The 16167-nt window shown below is 39.1% G+C and overlaps 2 protein-coding genes across 2 annotated transcripts; both read left to right on the forward strand.

Moving 5' to 3' along the window:
* Window positions 1-11034: 11034 nt before the first annotated feature.
* Window positions 11035-11445, forward strand: LOC149262338 (uncharacterized). Its single transcript, XM_089377552.1, has one exon. The coding sequence runs from the start codon at window positions 11035-11037 to the stop codon at window positions 11443-11445; it is 411 nt and encodes a 136-aa protein (XP_089233678.1).
* Window positions 11446-11451: 6 nt separating this feature from the next.
* LOC149262339 (uncharacterized) lies at window positions 11452-15257 on the forward strand. Its single transcript, XM_089377566.1, has 4 exons — window positions 11452-11753; window positions 11969-12080; window positions 12192-12486; window positions 12895-15257. Exons 1-4 carry the CDS (start codon window positions 11452-11454, stop codon window positions 15255-15257), a joined length of 3072 nt encoding a protein of 1023 aa, XP_089233692.1.
* The last annotated feature ends 910 nt before the right edge of the window (window positions 15258-16167 follow it).

Below are 16167 nucleotides of genomic sequence, written 5' to 3' on the forward strand. Positions count from 1 at the left end.
ACAAAGCGAAGATTTTGAGCATAACCAAAACATGGTTGTAAGCATGAATTAGACACCAGCATGCAGAAACTTGAATGAAATGAACAAGCAAGGCGGATGCAAGGACTCACACGAACTCACGGAGTGAACCCGAGTGTGTGCAGTCATCAAGTGAAACTCTGAAGGGAGGCTCCGAAATTGGGTGCAGGCCAAAATTTTGGAGGGTGGTTGTAGCTGCTACAACAGACCCCCAAGGAAACATTCACATGTATCAAGCCAGATATTTGTAATCTCTGGATTTGTGGTTGCCTCGTATACTTCCATGTGTTGAAGGACAAAAGAAACAAGCTAGATCCAAATGAAGAGAAGGTACATTTGTTTGATATAATGAAGATTCTAAACCATTTATAATATACATTTTTGGTCAAAGGAAGGTTGAAATTAGCAGGGATGTAACATTCAGTGAAGATGTTGTGCTTAGAAAAGAAAGGGACCTCCCTTCACCTCCTCCTCTTGAAGACAACAGTGATGATTTGGATATTCTAGAAGGTCCTTTCGTGCCTCAGTCTGAGAAGGAAATCATTGGTGATCCCATGGAGCTGTGGACCCCTTGAATCCTCCTCCATGCGATCCCCCTATGAGGAATAAACCACTTTGGATTAAGGAAATACTACAGGATGTTGAGAATCATGCCACTACTCATGGAACTTTCAGGGAAAGCAAGAAGCCATGTAGGTACCAAGCATATGTTGTTTCTATGACTAATATGATTCAAGTTAAGCCTTATACATTTGAATAAGATGTGAAGGGAAAAGTATAGAAGGATGCCATGACCGAAGAATATGAGTCTATTATGAAAAATGATGTATGGGATGTTGTGTCGAGACCGAAGGAAAGATCAATGGTGACATCCAAATGGTTTTATAAGATCAAGCATGGGGTTGATGGAAGCATTTAAAAATAAAAATCAAGGTTTGTAGCCCATGGATTCTCCCAAAAAAAAGGGAGAATATTATGATGATATGTTTTCTCCTGCGGCTTGATATACTACCATTCATTCGATAGTATCCATTGGTGCAAGTCAGGGATGGAATATTCATCAAATGGATGTGAAGACTTCTTTCCTACATGGTTTGCTGTAAGAAGAAGTGTATGTGAACAACCTCCAGGATTTTAAGTTCATGACATGAAGACCCATGTATCTCGATTAAAGAAAGGCCTCTATGGATTGAAGCAAACGCCTCATGCTTGGTATGCTTGCATCAACAGTTACTTGATGAAGCTGGGATTTACAAGGAGCAGTTTTGATCCAAACTTGTACTTCAAAACCATCCAAGTTATGCCTCTCATTTTGGTATTATATCTTGATGACTTATTCTTAACAGGTGCATACCCTCTCATTCTAGAATGTAAGAGGGATTTGGCTTCTGAATTTGAAATGAAATATCTTGGTTTGATGCACTATTTCCTAGGACTTGAGGTTTGGAAAATAGCAAGAGATATTTTCCTTTCACAAGGAAAATATGTTGTAAAATTTCTCTAAAGATTTGACATGGTTGAGTGAAAATCCTTGGCTACACCTATGGAGATGAATTTCAAGAAGCTGTGTGCAGAGGCTGCTAGATCAGACCTAGAAAACCCCTCAAAGTATAGACAATTGTTTGGTGCTCTAATGTTCCTTGTGAACACTCTCCCCGACATATGCTTTGTAGTTAACACCTTGAGCTAGAGTATAACCGAGCCTCACCATGCACATTGGGTTGCTACCAAGCATGTATTGAGATATCTACATGGGAATATTAGCCTTGGACTGAGATATGTCGTAGGAGACATTAGGCTACATGGATATGTAGTTGCAGATTGGGCTAGTAGTGTTGTCAATCAGAAGAGTACCTCTAGATGTTGTTTTATTTTGGGATCTGTCATGATATCGTGGATGAGCAGGAAGCAAAAAGCCGTAGCACTTAATACTGTTTAGAGTGAGTATATTGCAACCAACTTGGCAAGTTGTGAAGAAATTTGGTTGAGGAAGCTCTCAGGAGAGCTATTTGAGTAGGTTCTAGACACGATAATCATCTGTTGCAACAACAAGAGTGGGATTCGTTTGTCATAGAATCTTGTGTTTCACGATAAGTCTAAGCATATTGAGATCAAATATCATTAAATCCATGACATGGTGCAGAGAGGACCTATGAGACTCGTCTACATTTAGGTAGATGAGAAGATAACCTATATCCTCACCAAGGCTTTGTCGAAATGGAAGTTCTTAGTCTTTAGAGATCAACTTGGAATGGTTGAGACGACTCTTTCAAATAAGGGTTTGGGTTGAGCAAGAACACTGAGCAGTGCTCTTCCCACCTAGTTGAGCTCCCAGGGTTAGGAATGGAGCTATAGGGCTCCTGGGGATGAGAGACCTCTAATAGATAAGATGTTGAGACTTGAGATCTCCCCTAGTCAGAGTATGCCCCAGTTAGCATCCTTCCCACTCCGTGGGATAACCTATCCCATCTTGCCAATGGGTTGAGGGACTTAGGGTAGATTGTGACCCTTACACCTTATAGTGGGTGGATCTCGCCCAAGTTGGTGGATGCTTGTGTTCTACCATCTAACTCTTTAGGGTTAGGATGGATGACTAGGGATAATCGGGTAGAGTGTGATCCTTACCTTCGGTAAGTTGATCACCTATTGTCAGGGACTTTAGGATAGAGTTTGATCCCTACGCATTGGGGTAGGTTGGTCTCGTCCATAGTCTTTGGTTCTGGGTGGTAGCCATGGCTCCCCAATGATGAAGATGACAATGATGATGATGATGATGATTCCGGGTGGTAGCAGAATCTCCCTGATGGTGATAGAGACATGGTCGTAGATGGAGCTCCCTTGTAGAAATTCTTCTTCTTTAGATTCGAGAATGTTTAGCATGAGATGAGAAGAGACAAGCAGAGATGAGCAGGGATGCACATGACATGATGACAAGACACATATGATGATCACATGATTTAGTTGGAATTTATCCCAAGTTGAGAGGGAGTGTGAATTTGGTAGCTCAATGACAAATTCCAACCATTGCATTGAATTACTCTTTTCAAGAGGACCAAAATTGACTTTTGAAGCACTCAATTCGGATAAGGGAAAGGGGATTTTGAGGTCAATCCCAGAGTTTCACAATTTATCAAGGTCAACTTGCAATCAATTAGAACAAATTAACCCTCCTCCATCTCATATAAATACAAGACAAGACCTCCTCATTTGGCACCTCATCAACTCACAACATATATTCTCTCTCCTTATTCTATTGGTTCATACAACTCAAAATTGCAAAGTATCTCTCAAACATGCAAAAGACAAAAGTCATCTTTTGATTGGGCCGAATTGCAAGACTATTTCTGGGCATTGATCAACATTGAACAAGGTCTGTTTGACCATATTTGACTGTGTTTTTGGGTGGAATATCTTTGTTTCTCTATGCCGCATTGGAGGGCACGCAGAGCACAAAAATTTGGGTAGGTTGACTAACATTGACTTCAGCGCTGATCGTAGGTGTGACCGCAAAAGCAAGTGAAAACTTTGACCGAGTTTGACTAGCTATTTTGAGGTTTTTTGGGTTAACTTTGACCATCATTCCTGGCCACATTTATTGTTGCCTTGGCTGAGCTCTTTTGGAAGGTTGACCGTTTACTTTGTGGACTGGTTAGTGCTAACTTCACTGTTGTTGACTTGGACATAATTACAATTGACTTTTGTTGACTCTCTCTCTTGTCTCTAAATTTACAAATAGCATGTCGTTTTGACAGGATTGAATGTTGGATATTGGTTGTAGATATTGACTAGTCAAAGTTTAACTTTGACTCTTGGATGATGTACTCTCTCTATTGCTGAACATTTGAAGGCAATCTAATAGAAGAAGAATTGCAAAGGGTTTCCCCCATAGTGGGGTTTTTCCTTGGTCATTGACCAAATATTATGTCTCTTGTCTCTTGTTTGTCTTTCATTGTGCAATTATTTAATTGTTCTATCTATTTTCTATCTACAATCATTGGTTAATTGAAGAAGTGGAAATTGTTAAATTGGCTGCTATTGGATATTGTTGAAGTAGTAGTTGTGGCATAGAACAATTGATGAAAAGTTAACACTAGCTGGGTTTTCTCTTGTAATGGTTTCCTAAGGAAAATGTTGTGTCTATTGTGGATGGTTCATGTATTTATTTTTGTTTTATATTTCTCACATTTTAATTGATTTATCCATTTAAGCATACAACTGATAAATAAAGAATCTAAAATCTAAAGGGAAGTAACATTCGTAGTAAAGATTTCAATATTTTATCAAATTTGTTGTAATGAACTATTCTATTAGAATATCCATGGAATTTTACATATCAATGATAATGATTAGAGGTAATTATAGTGACCTTTGTGACCTTATGGATGTTGCTTTATTTTAAATATTCCTTGATGGTTCTAACAGAGAGAGTTGGCTTTATCTTTATTGCGTTTTTATTGGAAACTATAAACTTCTCTTTAGGTATATAGGAAGAAGAATTTAACCTCAAAAGTCAATTTTTGAAGTAATCGGTGCCAAATAGTCCCTTGATCTTGTTCTTTTACATGTATTTACTCATACTCATGGGATAACTACTAAACTAATTATTATCTCTTTATGTGTAAGACGCAAAAGCCACATTCATTCATGGGATATAATTGATAATGGAGCTTTTGGACATATTGTTATGATCCTAGCATGACTTTTGTTAAATTATTTAGGACAAATGAGATTGTGTGGAAGTAACCTTCATATGGAACTATCAGGCACAACAATTGAAAGATTTTGGTCTAAGCAAAGTTTTATGCATTTGTTGTGAACTTTGATGATTGGGTTCTAATGTGAGGTACTGGGAAGCAAATTTTAGATGGAAGTCTTATGGTTTTTACATTCCTTTGTAGAGAGAAACTAATTTTCATGTTACTTGAAGGGATGCATAAATTTCAAACCATAATAAAATATTTAGTATTGTTGTAGGAGCTCACCTAGAAAGAAAAACACAAAATGGAATCAATTTTGAACCAACATGATCCAATGCTATAAGGATTTGTGCATTATATGACATTTAATAGGATGGCCAATAAGAAATTGGTTAGAGTTCGTGAATAAAAGAGAGAAATTGTGAAAGGTTATGCTATATAAACAATAAACATCTAAACAATGCACATCGTTGAAGAACAATGGTAATGTTGGGATGGTTTTAAATGAGATTTAGAAAATTAAATTTATAAGGAAAGTTGAAATATATTTCACAATGAGTCAATTTGAAAAGACGATAAACTTATTGTCCAAGTTTTTTTGTTTTCTTTTGTTTTTGTTTGTTTTTTTTTTTTTAAGGATAGACAAAGTATTGAAGAATCCCACTAAGAATTCATAGTACTAGTGACTTAATGTCTTGGCAACTATTTACTTTTGGTATTTTAGGGTCTTGTTGTTTTAAATTACAAAATTCTGATTTTAATTTACAATGGATTATTCCTTAGAAAAGGTGTAAGTTTCCATCCCGAGAGATTCTCATGCTTGATTATCAAGGACACAATGAAACTGGTCAATTTACTAGACTATAGGCCTAACTTTTTGGAAATTTGTTAATAATCATAATAAATTATAGGATTTCGTGTTCTACTTATGTACTCAATCACTTTATTCACTATTCCACCCACAATAAGTTGATTGAAACATGTTATAATGTTATGAAACCAGCTCAAAAAAAGATAGAAAAGAGAGATCAACGCCTTAGAATTCAACCTCTTCAAGGGGGCAACCTCCTTTACATTACATAAATGAACAATTCTTGGATGATACAAATGAAAAGACCTCCTTTCTATATATAGGAGTCTAAGGGGTCATAACATAATCAGAGCCGACATAACAATAATAATGTAAGGGCACAATAATAAAATAGTGGGCTTCTATGAGGCACAATAGTAACAATATGGGCACTACATGGGTACATCAATATAATAAGTGGGTTGTACTAATAACAATAAGGGGTTACACTAGTAGTATAGGGGCTTAACATGCCCCTCTCCTTCAAAAAGCGTTGTCCTCAACGCTTGAGTAGTTCTTGATGCTTCTGTATAAAATTCTTGTCCTCCCATGTGGAATCTTCAGCGGGTAAGTTCTTCCACTTGATGAGATACTATGAAATTGATCGATTTCGTAGCTGTCGGGTTCTTGTTTCTGTGACTGCTCCAGGTTCCAATATGATTTTTCCTTCCTCTTCAATTTCTGGCAATATTGTTTGAATTGGGATCTTTTGCAACTTTTCAATAAGTGGCCATACTTCTTTGTCCTTCTTCCATTCATCCCTTGCTTTGTTTATCCAATCTGGTTAGATAATAGAAATAGCACAAAACAATGCTTCCACATCCTCATCCTTGAAGAGTCTTCCCATTTGGTAAGGTCGCCATTTTTTAAGTGCATGTAGTATTGCCAACATTTCCTTCTCATAAATAGCTTGCTTGAGATGTAGCAGTAAAAATAACCAATCACCTACATCAAAACATTTTTCACTACAATTTTGATCTACCTGTTGTTTCGTTTGATTTTGCACCAAAGTGGCGTTATCCTTTAAAAGTTGGAGAACTTGTTGTTGATGCTCGATGTGATATTTCACTACTTGAACCTTTTTCTTCTTGATATGTCCTTCTATCTCTAGAGTTTGAGGAGTGGTAATTTCTTCCAATCCTTTACAAGATATGGTCGGATTCATTTCTTGATGCTCGATGTGATCTTTCACTTCTTGAACATTTTTCTTCTTGATATGTCCTTCTATCTTGATAGTTTGAGGAGTGGTAATTTCGACCAATGAATTACAAGATATGGTTGGATTCATTTCTTCTTTCTCAATGTGATCTTTCACTTCTTGCACCTTTTTCTTCTTCATATGTCCTTCTATCTTGAGAGTTTGAGGAGTGGTAATTCTTGCCAATGCTTTACAAGATATGGTCTGATTCATTTCTTCTTTCTCCGGGGTGGGGTCCTGGCGTATATCTTCTTCTTTTGATGTTTCTTGATCCTTTTCTTCCTCCTCTTCATATTCTATGTAAAATAATTTCTTCTCAGCACACTTATGACCTTTAGTGCATTTTCTATCACAATTGTAAGAAAGCCCTTTTTCTCTTTTTTCTTCCAATTGTTGTGGTGTAACCCTTGTAGGTTGTGGAAGGCTAGGAGAAACAACACTCCCATATTTATAGTTGTGAGGGGTATGCTTCCTGGTTTCCATAATTTTTCTTTCCACTATGTCACAAAGCCCTTTTACTCTTTCCAATTGTTGTGGTGTTGCTCTAAAGAAGGTGTTGCTCTTTGTATCCTCATAATGTGCTATCATTTCCTCCGTGAAAATTGACCACGTAACAAGTTTTTTACGAGAACAAAGCCCTTCATACCAAAAAAATTGATCCGGTTCTAAATATGAAGATGCAATACATACCTTTTGTAATAGTGGTACACCATGTAGATCAAAATATTGCTCCATCTGAAGTATCCAATTTACCGGATCCTTGCCATCAAACTTCCTCATCTTGCTTTTTCTTGATTTTAGGAGCTCGATCTTGAAACGACTGTAACTCTGTACTTTCGGATCTTTAAGTTCTAAAATTGTGACCTATAGTAGCCCTCTGTGTCCTCTTTCCAATGCCACCAGTCTAATCCAAATTGGATTCTCCAAGAAAGAGTTATGCACAATCTCCCAAGATGACCTGATTATAGACCTTTCCAGAAGAGCGAACTTGTATGAAGTGCCACGTGTCACTGTTTCGACCTTTGGCTCTAAAAAATATATACAAGAAACTACAGTCCGTCCTCTTTCTGTACCTTCTGATGAGATTTCAATCTAATGCTCAGAGAAAAAGTTATGATGATTTTCCCTAGGTCACCTGTTTGGAATGTAATTCAGGTGTCTGCAAAAGGACCAAGTTCCTCAGATCATATCTCCGCAAATATAGCGCAAAAATCTCTGAAATTCGGACCCGAGATTCAGCGCTAATTCTTCTCAAATGGGTTTTTTTTAGCTTCTGAAACGTTGCAGAAAAAATGTTATAGTGAAAATGCCACAATGACCTGTTTGGAGCAGCGAAACCCTAGAATCCAAAGCTCTGATACCAAATGTTATGAAACCAGCTCACAAAAAGATAGAAAAGAGAGATCAACGCCTTAGAATTCAGCCTCTTCGAGGGGGCAACCCACTTTACATTACATAAATGAACGATTCTTGGATGATACAAATGAAAAGACCTCCTTTCTATATATAGGAGTTTAAGGGGTCATAACATAATCAGAGCCGACATAACAATAATAATGTAAGGTCACAATAATAACAATAGTGGGCTTCTATGGGGCACAATAGTAACAATATGGGCACTACATGGGTACATCAATATAATAAGTGGGTTGTACTAATAACAATAAGGGGTTACACTAGTAGTATAGGGGCTTAACATATAATATAAGGAACCTACACAGTTGTAAGACAAGATAGAATTGTTTCATAGAAATATCATGAATTCATGGAAGATTCTTGCGAAATTCTCATGTGGCATGAAATGTCTATGGGTTCAACTTCTTGCTAACAAATTTACTAGCATAGATGGTTCAAGATTATGGTAAAATGCAATAGTAGATCTTGAAAATAAATATCAAAATTTCTATTGTTGTTTATGTTGCTTTAGTAATGAATTCTCAATGAAATTGATCTTTTGAAAATGAACGATTGGGTGTGAACTCAATTAGGCATTAGTTTATTTATTTAATTCCATTTTCTTATTAACTTTTATAGACAACTAAATTTGCAATTAGAAATATCTGGATCCTCTATATCTGCATGTTTAGTGTTATTATAAAGACTAAATTGGGTTTTCTAGATTTAAATCAAGTTTTCTTCTTGTGACCCAAATTGAGGATCACAAATATATGAATGGCCAAGTAAGAAAAGTAAGAAACTATGGCGTAATGAACATTATGGTACATTAAAAAACATAGCCAAAATCCAAATCTTGAAAGTTGAAATAGAAACATGTAGTCCTTTCCGAAGAAAATTAGAGGACTAATTCAAATTTTGAAAAGGAAATGGGGTTTTTGAGTTTTCTAAATTTGAAAAACCACTTTAGCATTATCCAAAATTTATAACTATAATCTAGGTTCATAAACTACTCAAATTAGAATAAAGGTAAACTTAATTGCAATTGTTGTCCTAGAAATAGCATTAACTTTGCAAGTGACACAAATTCATTTTGGGGGTGGAGGGATGGCAAGATCGAAATAAAAGCTTCACAACTTGGCGACTTCTTACTAGGTATTATATAGAAGGCTTCTCTTATAGGGGATGACACCTAAAACTAGAGTCGTTAGAAATTTTAATTTATAATCCACCTCAAGAAACACAAGGACCTATTGACCCCAAACTTGCTTTTGAAAATGGAGGGTTAAGATGTTGTGGTTATCAAGAATTCCTTGGTGGTGTGGTAAGATTTTTTTTGTCGGTGAAGAGTGATGAGTAAAGAGTAGAGAATAGATGGATTGTTTTATAGGGTGACACATGGTACCTATTTGAGGGTTTCTACTTGCAGGAGGTTCTAATTTTCTTATGACTGTTGATCCTTGAGATGTGCTTGGCTAGAGAACTATGCCAAGGCACCAATTCACTTAGATCATTGATTTGATTTGAACAATGTAAAATTTGAAATGGGAACTGTACCGGGTACCATTTTTTTTGGGTAGCAAAAAATCATCTGCTTTTGAGAAGTGTTGATTCATAATACACCTCTATTTTTTTAGCATATTTTTGACACTTTAAATTTCATATGTATCAAGTATGAACATTATTTTTAAAATGTTAGTGATTTTTAGCAGATTTTGGAAAGTGTTGATGTAAACATCAACCCATTTTTTTAAAAGACTTAATTTCATCACTTTAAATTTTCTAATGTATTAAGTGTGGATAATTATTTTTTAAATATAACAATTTTTGAAGTAGTCTTCTTCTTCTTCTTCTTCCTTGATATATTTATTTTGAATTGTTTTTCAAGTTTGTGTTGTTTTGTTTTTCTTTTCATTTTTTTTAGTGAGATCTTTGTTTTCTTGCATAGTATATTTTAAAATTGCAATTTTCTATATATTTATGTATCGTTAATTAATATTTCAATGCACATCAAATAATTGTCACTAAAATAACAATAATTTTTAACATTTCACATAAAAAAACACATTTTGGATACATATACAAAAAATATACACATTTTGAGACTTCTTTGCTAACAATGACATGTCAAATAAATGATTTTTATGAGATAATTTTAACAAAAAAAGTTTTAAAAATAGCAATTTTTATGAATTTTATGTCAAAAAATAATAATAATCCGAGTTTTTTTTAATGATTCACATAAAAATTTAAGTGAAAATCACATAATACAAATATTAAACATATATTTTTTGGCGTTGAGCGATCCGAGATCCGAGATCCCCGCTAAGCTCCTGCTCGCGCTCTCGGCCCTTCTCGGCCCCTTGGACTGCCTTGTACGAAGCCTGTCTTTCCTGATCTGGTGCGGGTCTGTCCGGCGATCCTCCTCTGCGATCTGCCAGGCCATGGGTGTTCGCCTTCCTTGAGCATCCCGCTAGCCTGACCTCCATGGCGGCGGTGGCCCCCCCCAGGCTCCTCCCTCTCCTCCGTCGAAGATCTCTGTAGCTGAGGCGTTCAGCCGTCTTCTGGAAGGGCTGCCAAAGAAGAAACCAGCTGAAGCGGCGAAATTCGTAAATAGGATCGACGAAATCCCCGAGATCTCACTCCCTCCGAAAACTCCGATACAGGTTGCTTTGTCCTTATCCGAACGAGCTCTCATAGGCCAGTTTACCGGTCTATGGCCATCCCCCAAGTCCACAGAGAGCTGGGTCAAAAGAAACTGGGCGCCATTGATCAAAGAAAGCGTGACCTCTTATTTCCTGGGGTGAGGATTCTTCCTTTTTGAATTTAATTCCAAAGAAGACAAAGATATGATCTTTCGAAACGGTCCTTACTTCATGGGCCCCCAGGGCCTATACCTGAATAAATGGACTCCTGATTTTGATCCAGAAGTGGACGTCCCCAAAGCTGTTCCGGTCTGGGTAAGGCTCCCAAACCTCCCAGTTCACTGCTGGAACTGGGATTCTCTGATGCATATCGGAAATGCTCTGGGGAAATTCATAGACCGAGCAAACAGCAAGGACCAATATGACTGTGCCAGGATCTGCGTTGAGGTGGATCTTGAGGAGGGGCTCCCGGAGGCAATCAAAATCAAAGTAGGAAACTGGATGCATGTTCAGAAGCTAGACTACGAACAGTTGCCCTTCAAATGTCGGAAATGCCAGGTTTATGGTCACTTTGCCAGGAACTGCCCATCGGCGAATGAATCAACTCAAGGTAAGGAGGCCGGTTGGAACCAAGTCAAATGATCCAAAATGCCGTCCAAGGCTCAGAAGCCGGGAGGAACTACATGCAAAGGGATCCATCAAGACCCAGTTCAGCAGATCCAGCAAAACCAACCCAAGTCTACCCCAGAGAACAGGTTTGAACTTTTCAGCTCCCAACCAGAGGATCCACATGAAGAAGCAAATCAAAAGTCAGTGTCCCCAGACAAAGACTCTCCATATCATATCTTTAAAGACATGGGAGTTCCAGAAAGCTCAAAAGGAACTCCTGAAGTACCCGAGGAGGAGGACCAAGAATCAGAAGACTCGGAGGAGAAAGGAGAAATAGGAGAGTCCCAATCCTCTGTAAGGAGATCTACAAGAGGGCGCAAAACGGATCGGGAAAAAAGAGAGCAAGAAACGTACAAGGACAAGCTACAGGACAGCCAACCAACACTGGAGAAGCTGCTAGCAAAAAAGCCGAAGATAGCAAGAAACCAGCACCAAGGCTCCAAGGGAGCCCAACCGAGAAAAGGTAAATAATGAAAATAATCTCCTGGAACTGTAGGGGTATGGACAACAAGATCAAAGAAGATGCTATTCGAAATCTAATTAGAATAGAGGTTCCGGACATACTCCTCCTCCAGGAGACTAAAATGGAGGAATCTGATTTCCTTCAGGTAAGCGAAAAACTCTGGAAAAAAAGAAACGTAACAACAGTCTCAGCCCGAGGAGCATCCGGAGGGTTGGGTACTCTCTGGAATGAAAGTAGGTTTTCATTGGTGTCACAGGTATCAAATATCCATTGGGTGATGGTAAAGATGCAGCACATAATCACAAAAGAAATCTTTTGTCTTATTAATGTTTATGTACCAGTCAACGCCGGAGAAAAAAAGGACTGCTGGGATTCATTAAGACAGCAAGCAGAGCTGGGTAATCTGGATAAAGTCATCATAGCAGGTGACCTGAACATCACGTTGCACTCTTCAGAAAAGCGAGGAGGCTGTATCGTGCGAGATCCGGCAAGGGAATGGGCAGAGGATCTCCTCTTAGATTGGGATCTGATCGATATCAAGCCCGTCTCAGGTAAGTTCACTTGGACCAATAAAATATTAGGCCCCGGGCATATCGCTGCTAGGTTGGATAGATTCTTTGTTCATAGCTCGTTCCTCTTGCTTGGTTTAGATGCAAGCATGCACATCCTTCCTTGTATTACCTCTGATCATAATCCTATTATGCTAACTCTTAGAGCTCACTCTGACCTTGGCCCCATTCCCTTCAAGTTCAGTCCTTTATGGATCAAGGAATCAAGCTTTATGCAGATTGTCAAAGAATGTTGGTCCCTGCCTGTAAGTGGATCTCCATTCTATATATGGGAGGAAAAGATCAGAAGATTGAAGTTAAAGCTAAAGGGCTGGGCCAAATCCCTGGCCAACCCGGCAACTGAAAGAAAAAATGCTCATAACTAGCTAGAAGCCCATTACTTGCAAACAGAAGAGGCATATATCACCAGAGACATATTAGACAAAGAGGCTCAGCTCCAACAGCAATATCATAAATCATGCCTGGCTGAAGAGGAAGCGTGGAGGATCAAATCACGCTGCCTATGGCTAAAGGCAGGCGACAGAAATACCAGTTTCTTTCACAAACAAGCTGAATCCAGGAAATGCTTTAACTCTATAACAGAAATTAGAGAAGGAGATATCACGCACAAATATTTTACAAACATTAAACAAGCAGCCCATCAACATTTCAAAAGGCTGTACAACGCAAAGGAGAATACTCAACATAATTTGCAATTGCTGGACAGGGTTCCCAAACTCGTTTCTAATGAGGAGATTCATCATCTAGAGAAAAATATCACAATGGAAGAAGTCAAAAATGTCCTGGCTGCTATGAACCCCGATAAATCACCAGGTCCAGATGGGTTCTCCGCCTCCTTCCTTCAATCCTGCTGGCACATAGTGGGGAAAGATTTGTGCAAAATGGTTCAAAAATCGCAGATTTGTCAGAAATTAGGAGGAGGAACCAACTCTTCATTCCTTGCCCTCATCCCCAAGGAAAAGGGAGCTAATGCTTTCAATAGGTTTCGGCACATATCCCTTTGTAATATTGGCTACAAGGTGATCACAAAAATCATTGCTAACAGGTTGAAGCAAATCCTACCTAGAATCATTCCTGAGAACCAAGGGGGATTTATTCAAGGGAAATATCTGGTGGAAAACTTTCTTCTTGTCCAAGAGGCTATCCTGTCAAGTCAGAAGCGCAAAGAACAAGGTATGGCTATAAAACTAGATTTAGCAAACGCCTTTGACCGAGTTAATCATTGTTTTCTATTTAAGGTTTTGGAAAAATTTGGGTTTGGAGCAAGGTTTATTAATTGGATTTGGGCCTGCATATCGGAACCTTGGATCGCTCCTCTAGTTAATGGTAGATCTGCAGGTTTTTTCAAAGCTACAAGAGGGTTAAGACAGGGCTGCCCTCTGTCCCCTTTGCTGTTCGTTATTCAAGCTTCAATTCTCAGCTTTCATCTAAACAAAAAATTGCAAGAGCAAGAGATCCCAGGGATATCCATAGCAAGGGGAGTCCAGCATATAAACCATGCCCTTTTCGCAGATGACACTCTGCTTCTTGGAGCAGCTTCGATCCACTCAGCTAGAAAATTCAAAGAGGCCCTTGACGAGTACTGCATCGAATCTGGAAGCAGTCTCAACAAGGGTAAGTGTCACATTTACTGTTGGAACACCCCCCCATCTCTGATAGCTTCCATCTCGAGATGTCTTGGATTTTTCGCCACCAAATATTGGACCTCTTTTAAGTATCTGGGTTTGCCAATATTTCTCAAGCGCCCCTACAGCAGAGATTGGCTGCCTCAGGTAGAGAAATTTAAAATCAGGCTTCAGGTATGGGGGATCAACTGGTTAAATATGGCAGGAAAGACTATACTCATAAAATATGTACTTAGCAGCCTCCCTCTTTTTCAATTCTCAGTGCTTCTTGCGCCCAATGGCATTCTACAAAAAATGGAGAAGTATATCAGATACTTTTTTTGGAAAGGGGGTAAAAACAATGAAAGGAGATTCCCGTTGGTAAAATGGGAGACGATCCTCAAACCCATGATGGAAGGAGGGCTCAATATTAAAAAACTTCAGTTGCAGAATATAGCAATGTGTGGCAAGCAACTCTGGAGACTAATAGCGCCCAAACCTGGCTGGGAACAGTTAGCAATCTGGAGAAAATACTTCCAAGGCAAACGTATGAGATGTTTAGATGGGCCTCTTCCGCAAGGAACCTTGCCTTTCAACACGCTCTGCTCAAAAGCAGCCCCACTAGTGCGATCCAAAGCCTATTGGATTCCTGAGAATGGAAAAAAATTTAACCTATGGACAGATCGAATCATGGATAGAGATCCAATCGAAGACTGCCCAAACGTGACTGCTATAAAAATCTGGATGAAGGCTAAAGGGATAAACAAATTATGGGATATTACAGCGTGGAATGGGGTGCAATGGGCGGGCTGGCAGCTGTCGAACGTGCCGTCAAACCTCCAGCATGAAGTCAACCATCTCCGCGTCCTGCTAAATGGCATTGCTCCCCTGCACTGCCGCAAGAAAGACAGACGAGGATGGGGTGATCGGGCTGCAGGTTACTCGATCGCCCAGGCCTATGCGCAACTAGATTCTATCCCCAACGTGACACCCGATCCAGGCCCGTGGAAAGCCATTTGGGATATCAAATCGCAGCCCAAAATCGATATCCTCTGTTGGCTGTTATGCCATAGGAAAATATTGACAGAGGATAAACTCCAGAGGCATGGTTACTGTGGACCTTCCAGATGCTCCTTGTGCCAAGAATAAGAAGAAAACGCCACGCATCTTATACTCAGCTGTAAATTCTCCATTCAGGTATGGAGAGAATTAATGGATGATTGGAATCCAAGATTCGAGTTACCTACCACAATAACAGTCCTATTTGCAACTTGGAAAAACAGTTATCCTGGTCCCTCTCCTAAAAACAAATTGATCAAAGTGGCCTGGGCATCACTTCTCAAAATCTGCTGCTGGCAAATTTGGTTAGAGCGAAATGGCAGAATCTTCAGAAGTACTTAGCACAATCCCAAGAAAGTTGCAGCCAAGGTAAAGAGCCAATTAAAAGAGCTTGGGAGAACAAAAAGACGACTCGAATCTCAGCCAGATAGACATAGATTGGGGGTCCTCCCTGAACCTGCAATTCCGCCAAAAAATTAGAAGCATGGACCACCCTGAGGAATGGCAAATCAGGGGAAAAAACAGCGAGGAGTTTCAAAACTGGGTCCCCAAACAAAAGGCTCACTCTCTATTCTTTGACGGGGCATCAAAAGGGAATCCGGGCAAGGCTGGAGCAGGAGGAGTTATTAAAAACATTGATGGAGTACCGATTCTTCAGTTTGCCTGGGGTCTGGGAATCAACTCCAGTATTCAAGCCGAGGCATTAGCCCTCTTCCAAGGACTTAATCTACTTTTGAAGCTGGGAATCAAGGAGGCAATAATTTTTGGGGACTCTGAAGTGATCATAAAAACCATGGTGACCAACTCTAGTCCGCGGGATCTAAGGTTAGCAAGGTTGATCCAAAGAATTAGAAGCATGGCGAAGCTGTTCCAAAACCTGAGATACTATCACGTGATGAGAGACAACAACAAAGAAGCAGATCTTGAAGCCAATAAAGCAGCACAACTCATCGACGGGGCAATGAAAAGCAATGAGGAAGAAACATGGGTCCCAATCCCT

Source organism: Pinus tabuliformis, chromosome 6, assembly GCF_031772625.1.
Source record: "Pinus tabuliformis cultivar Carrire ecotype Pingquan chromosome 6, CPIR1, whole genome shotgun sequence".
Classification (NCBI taxonomy): domain Eukaryota; kingdom Viridiplantae; phylum Streptophyta; class Pinopsida; order Pinales; family Pinaceae; genus Pinus; species Pinus tabuliformis.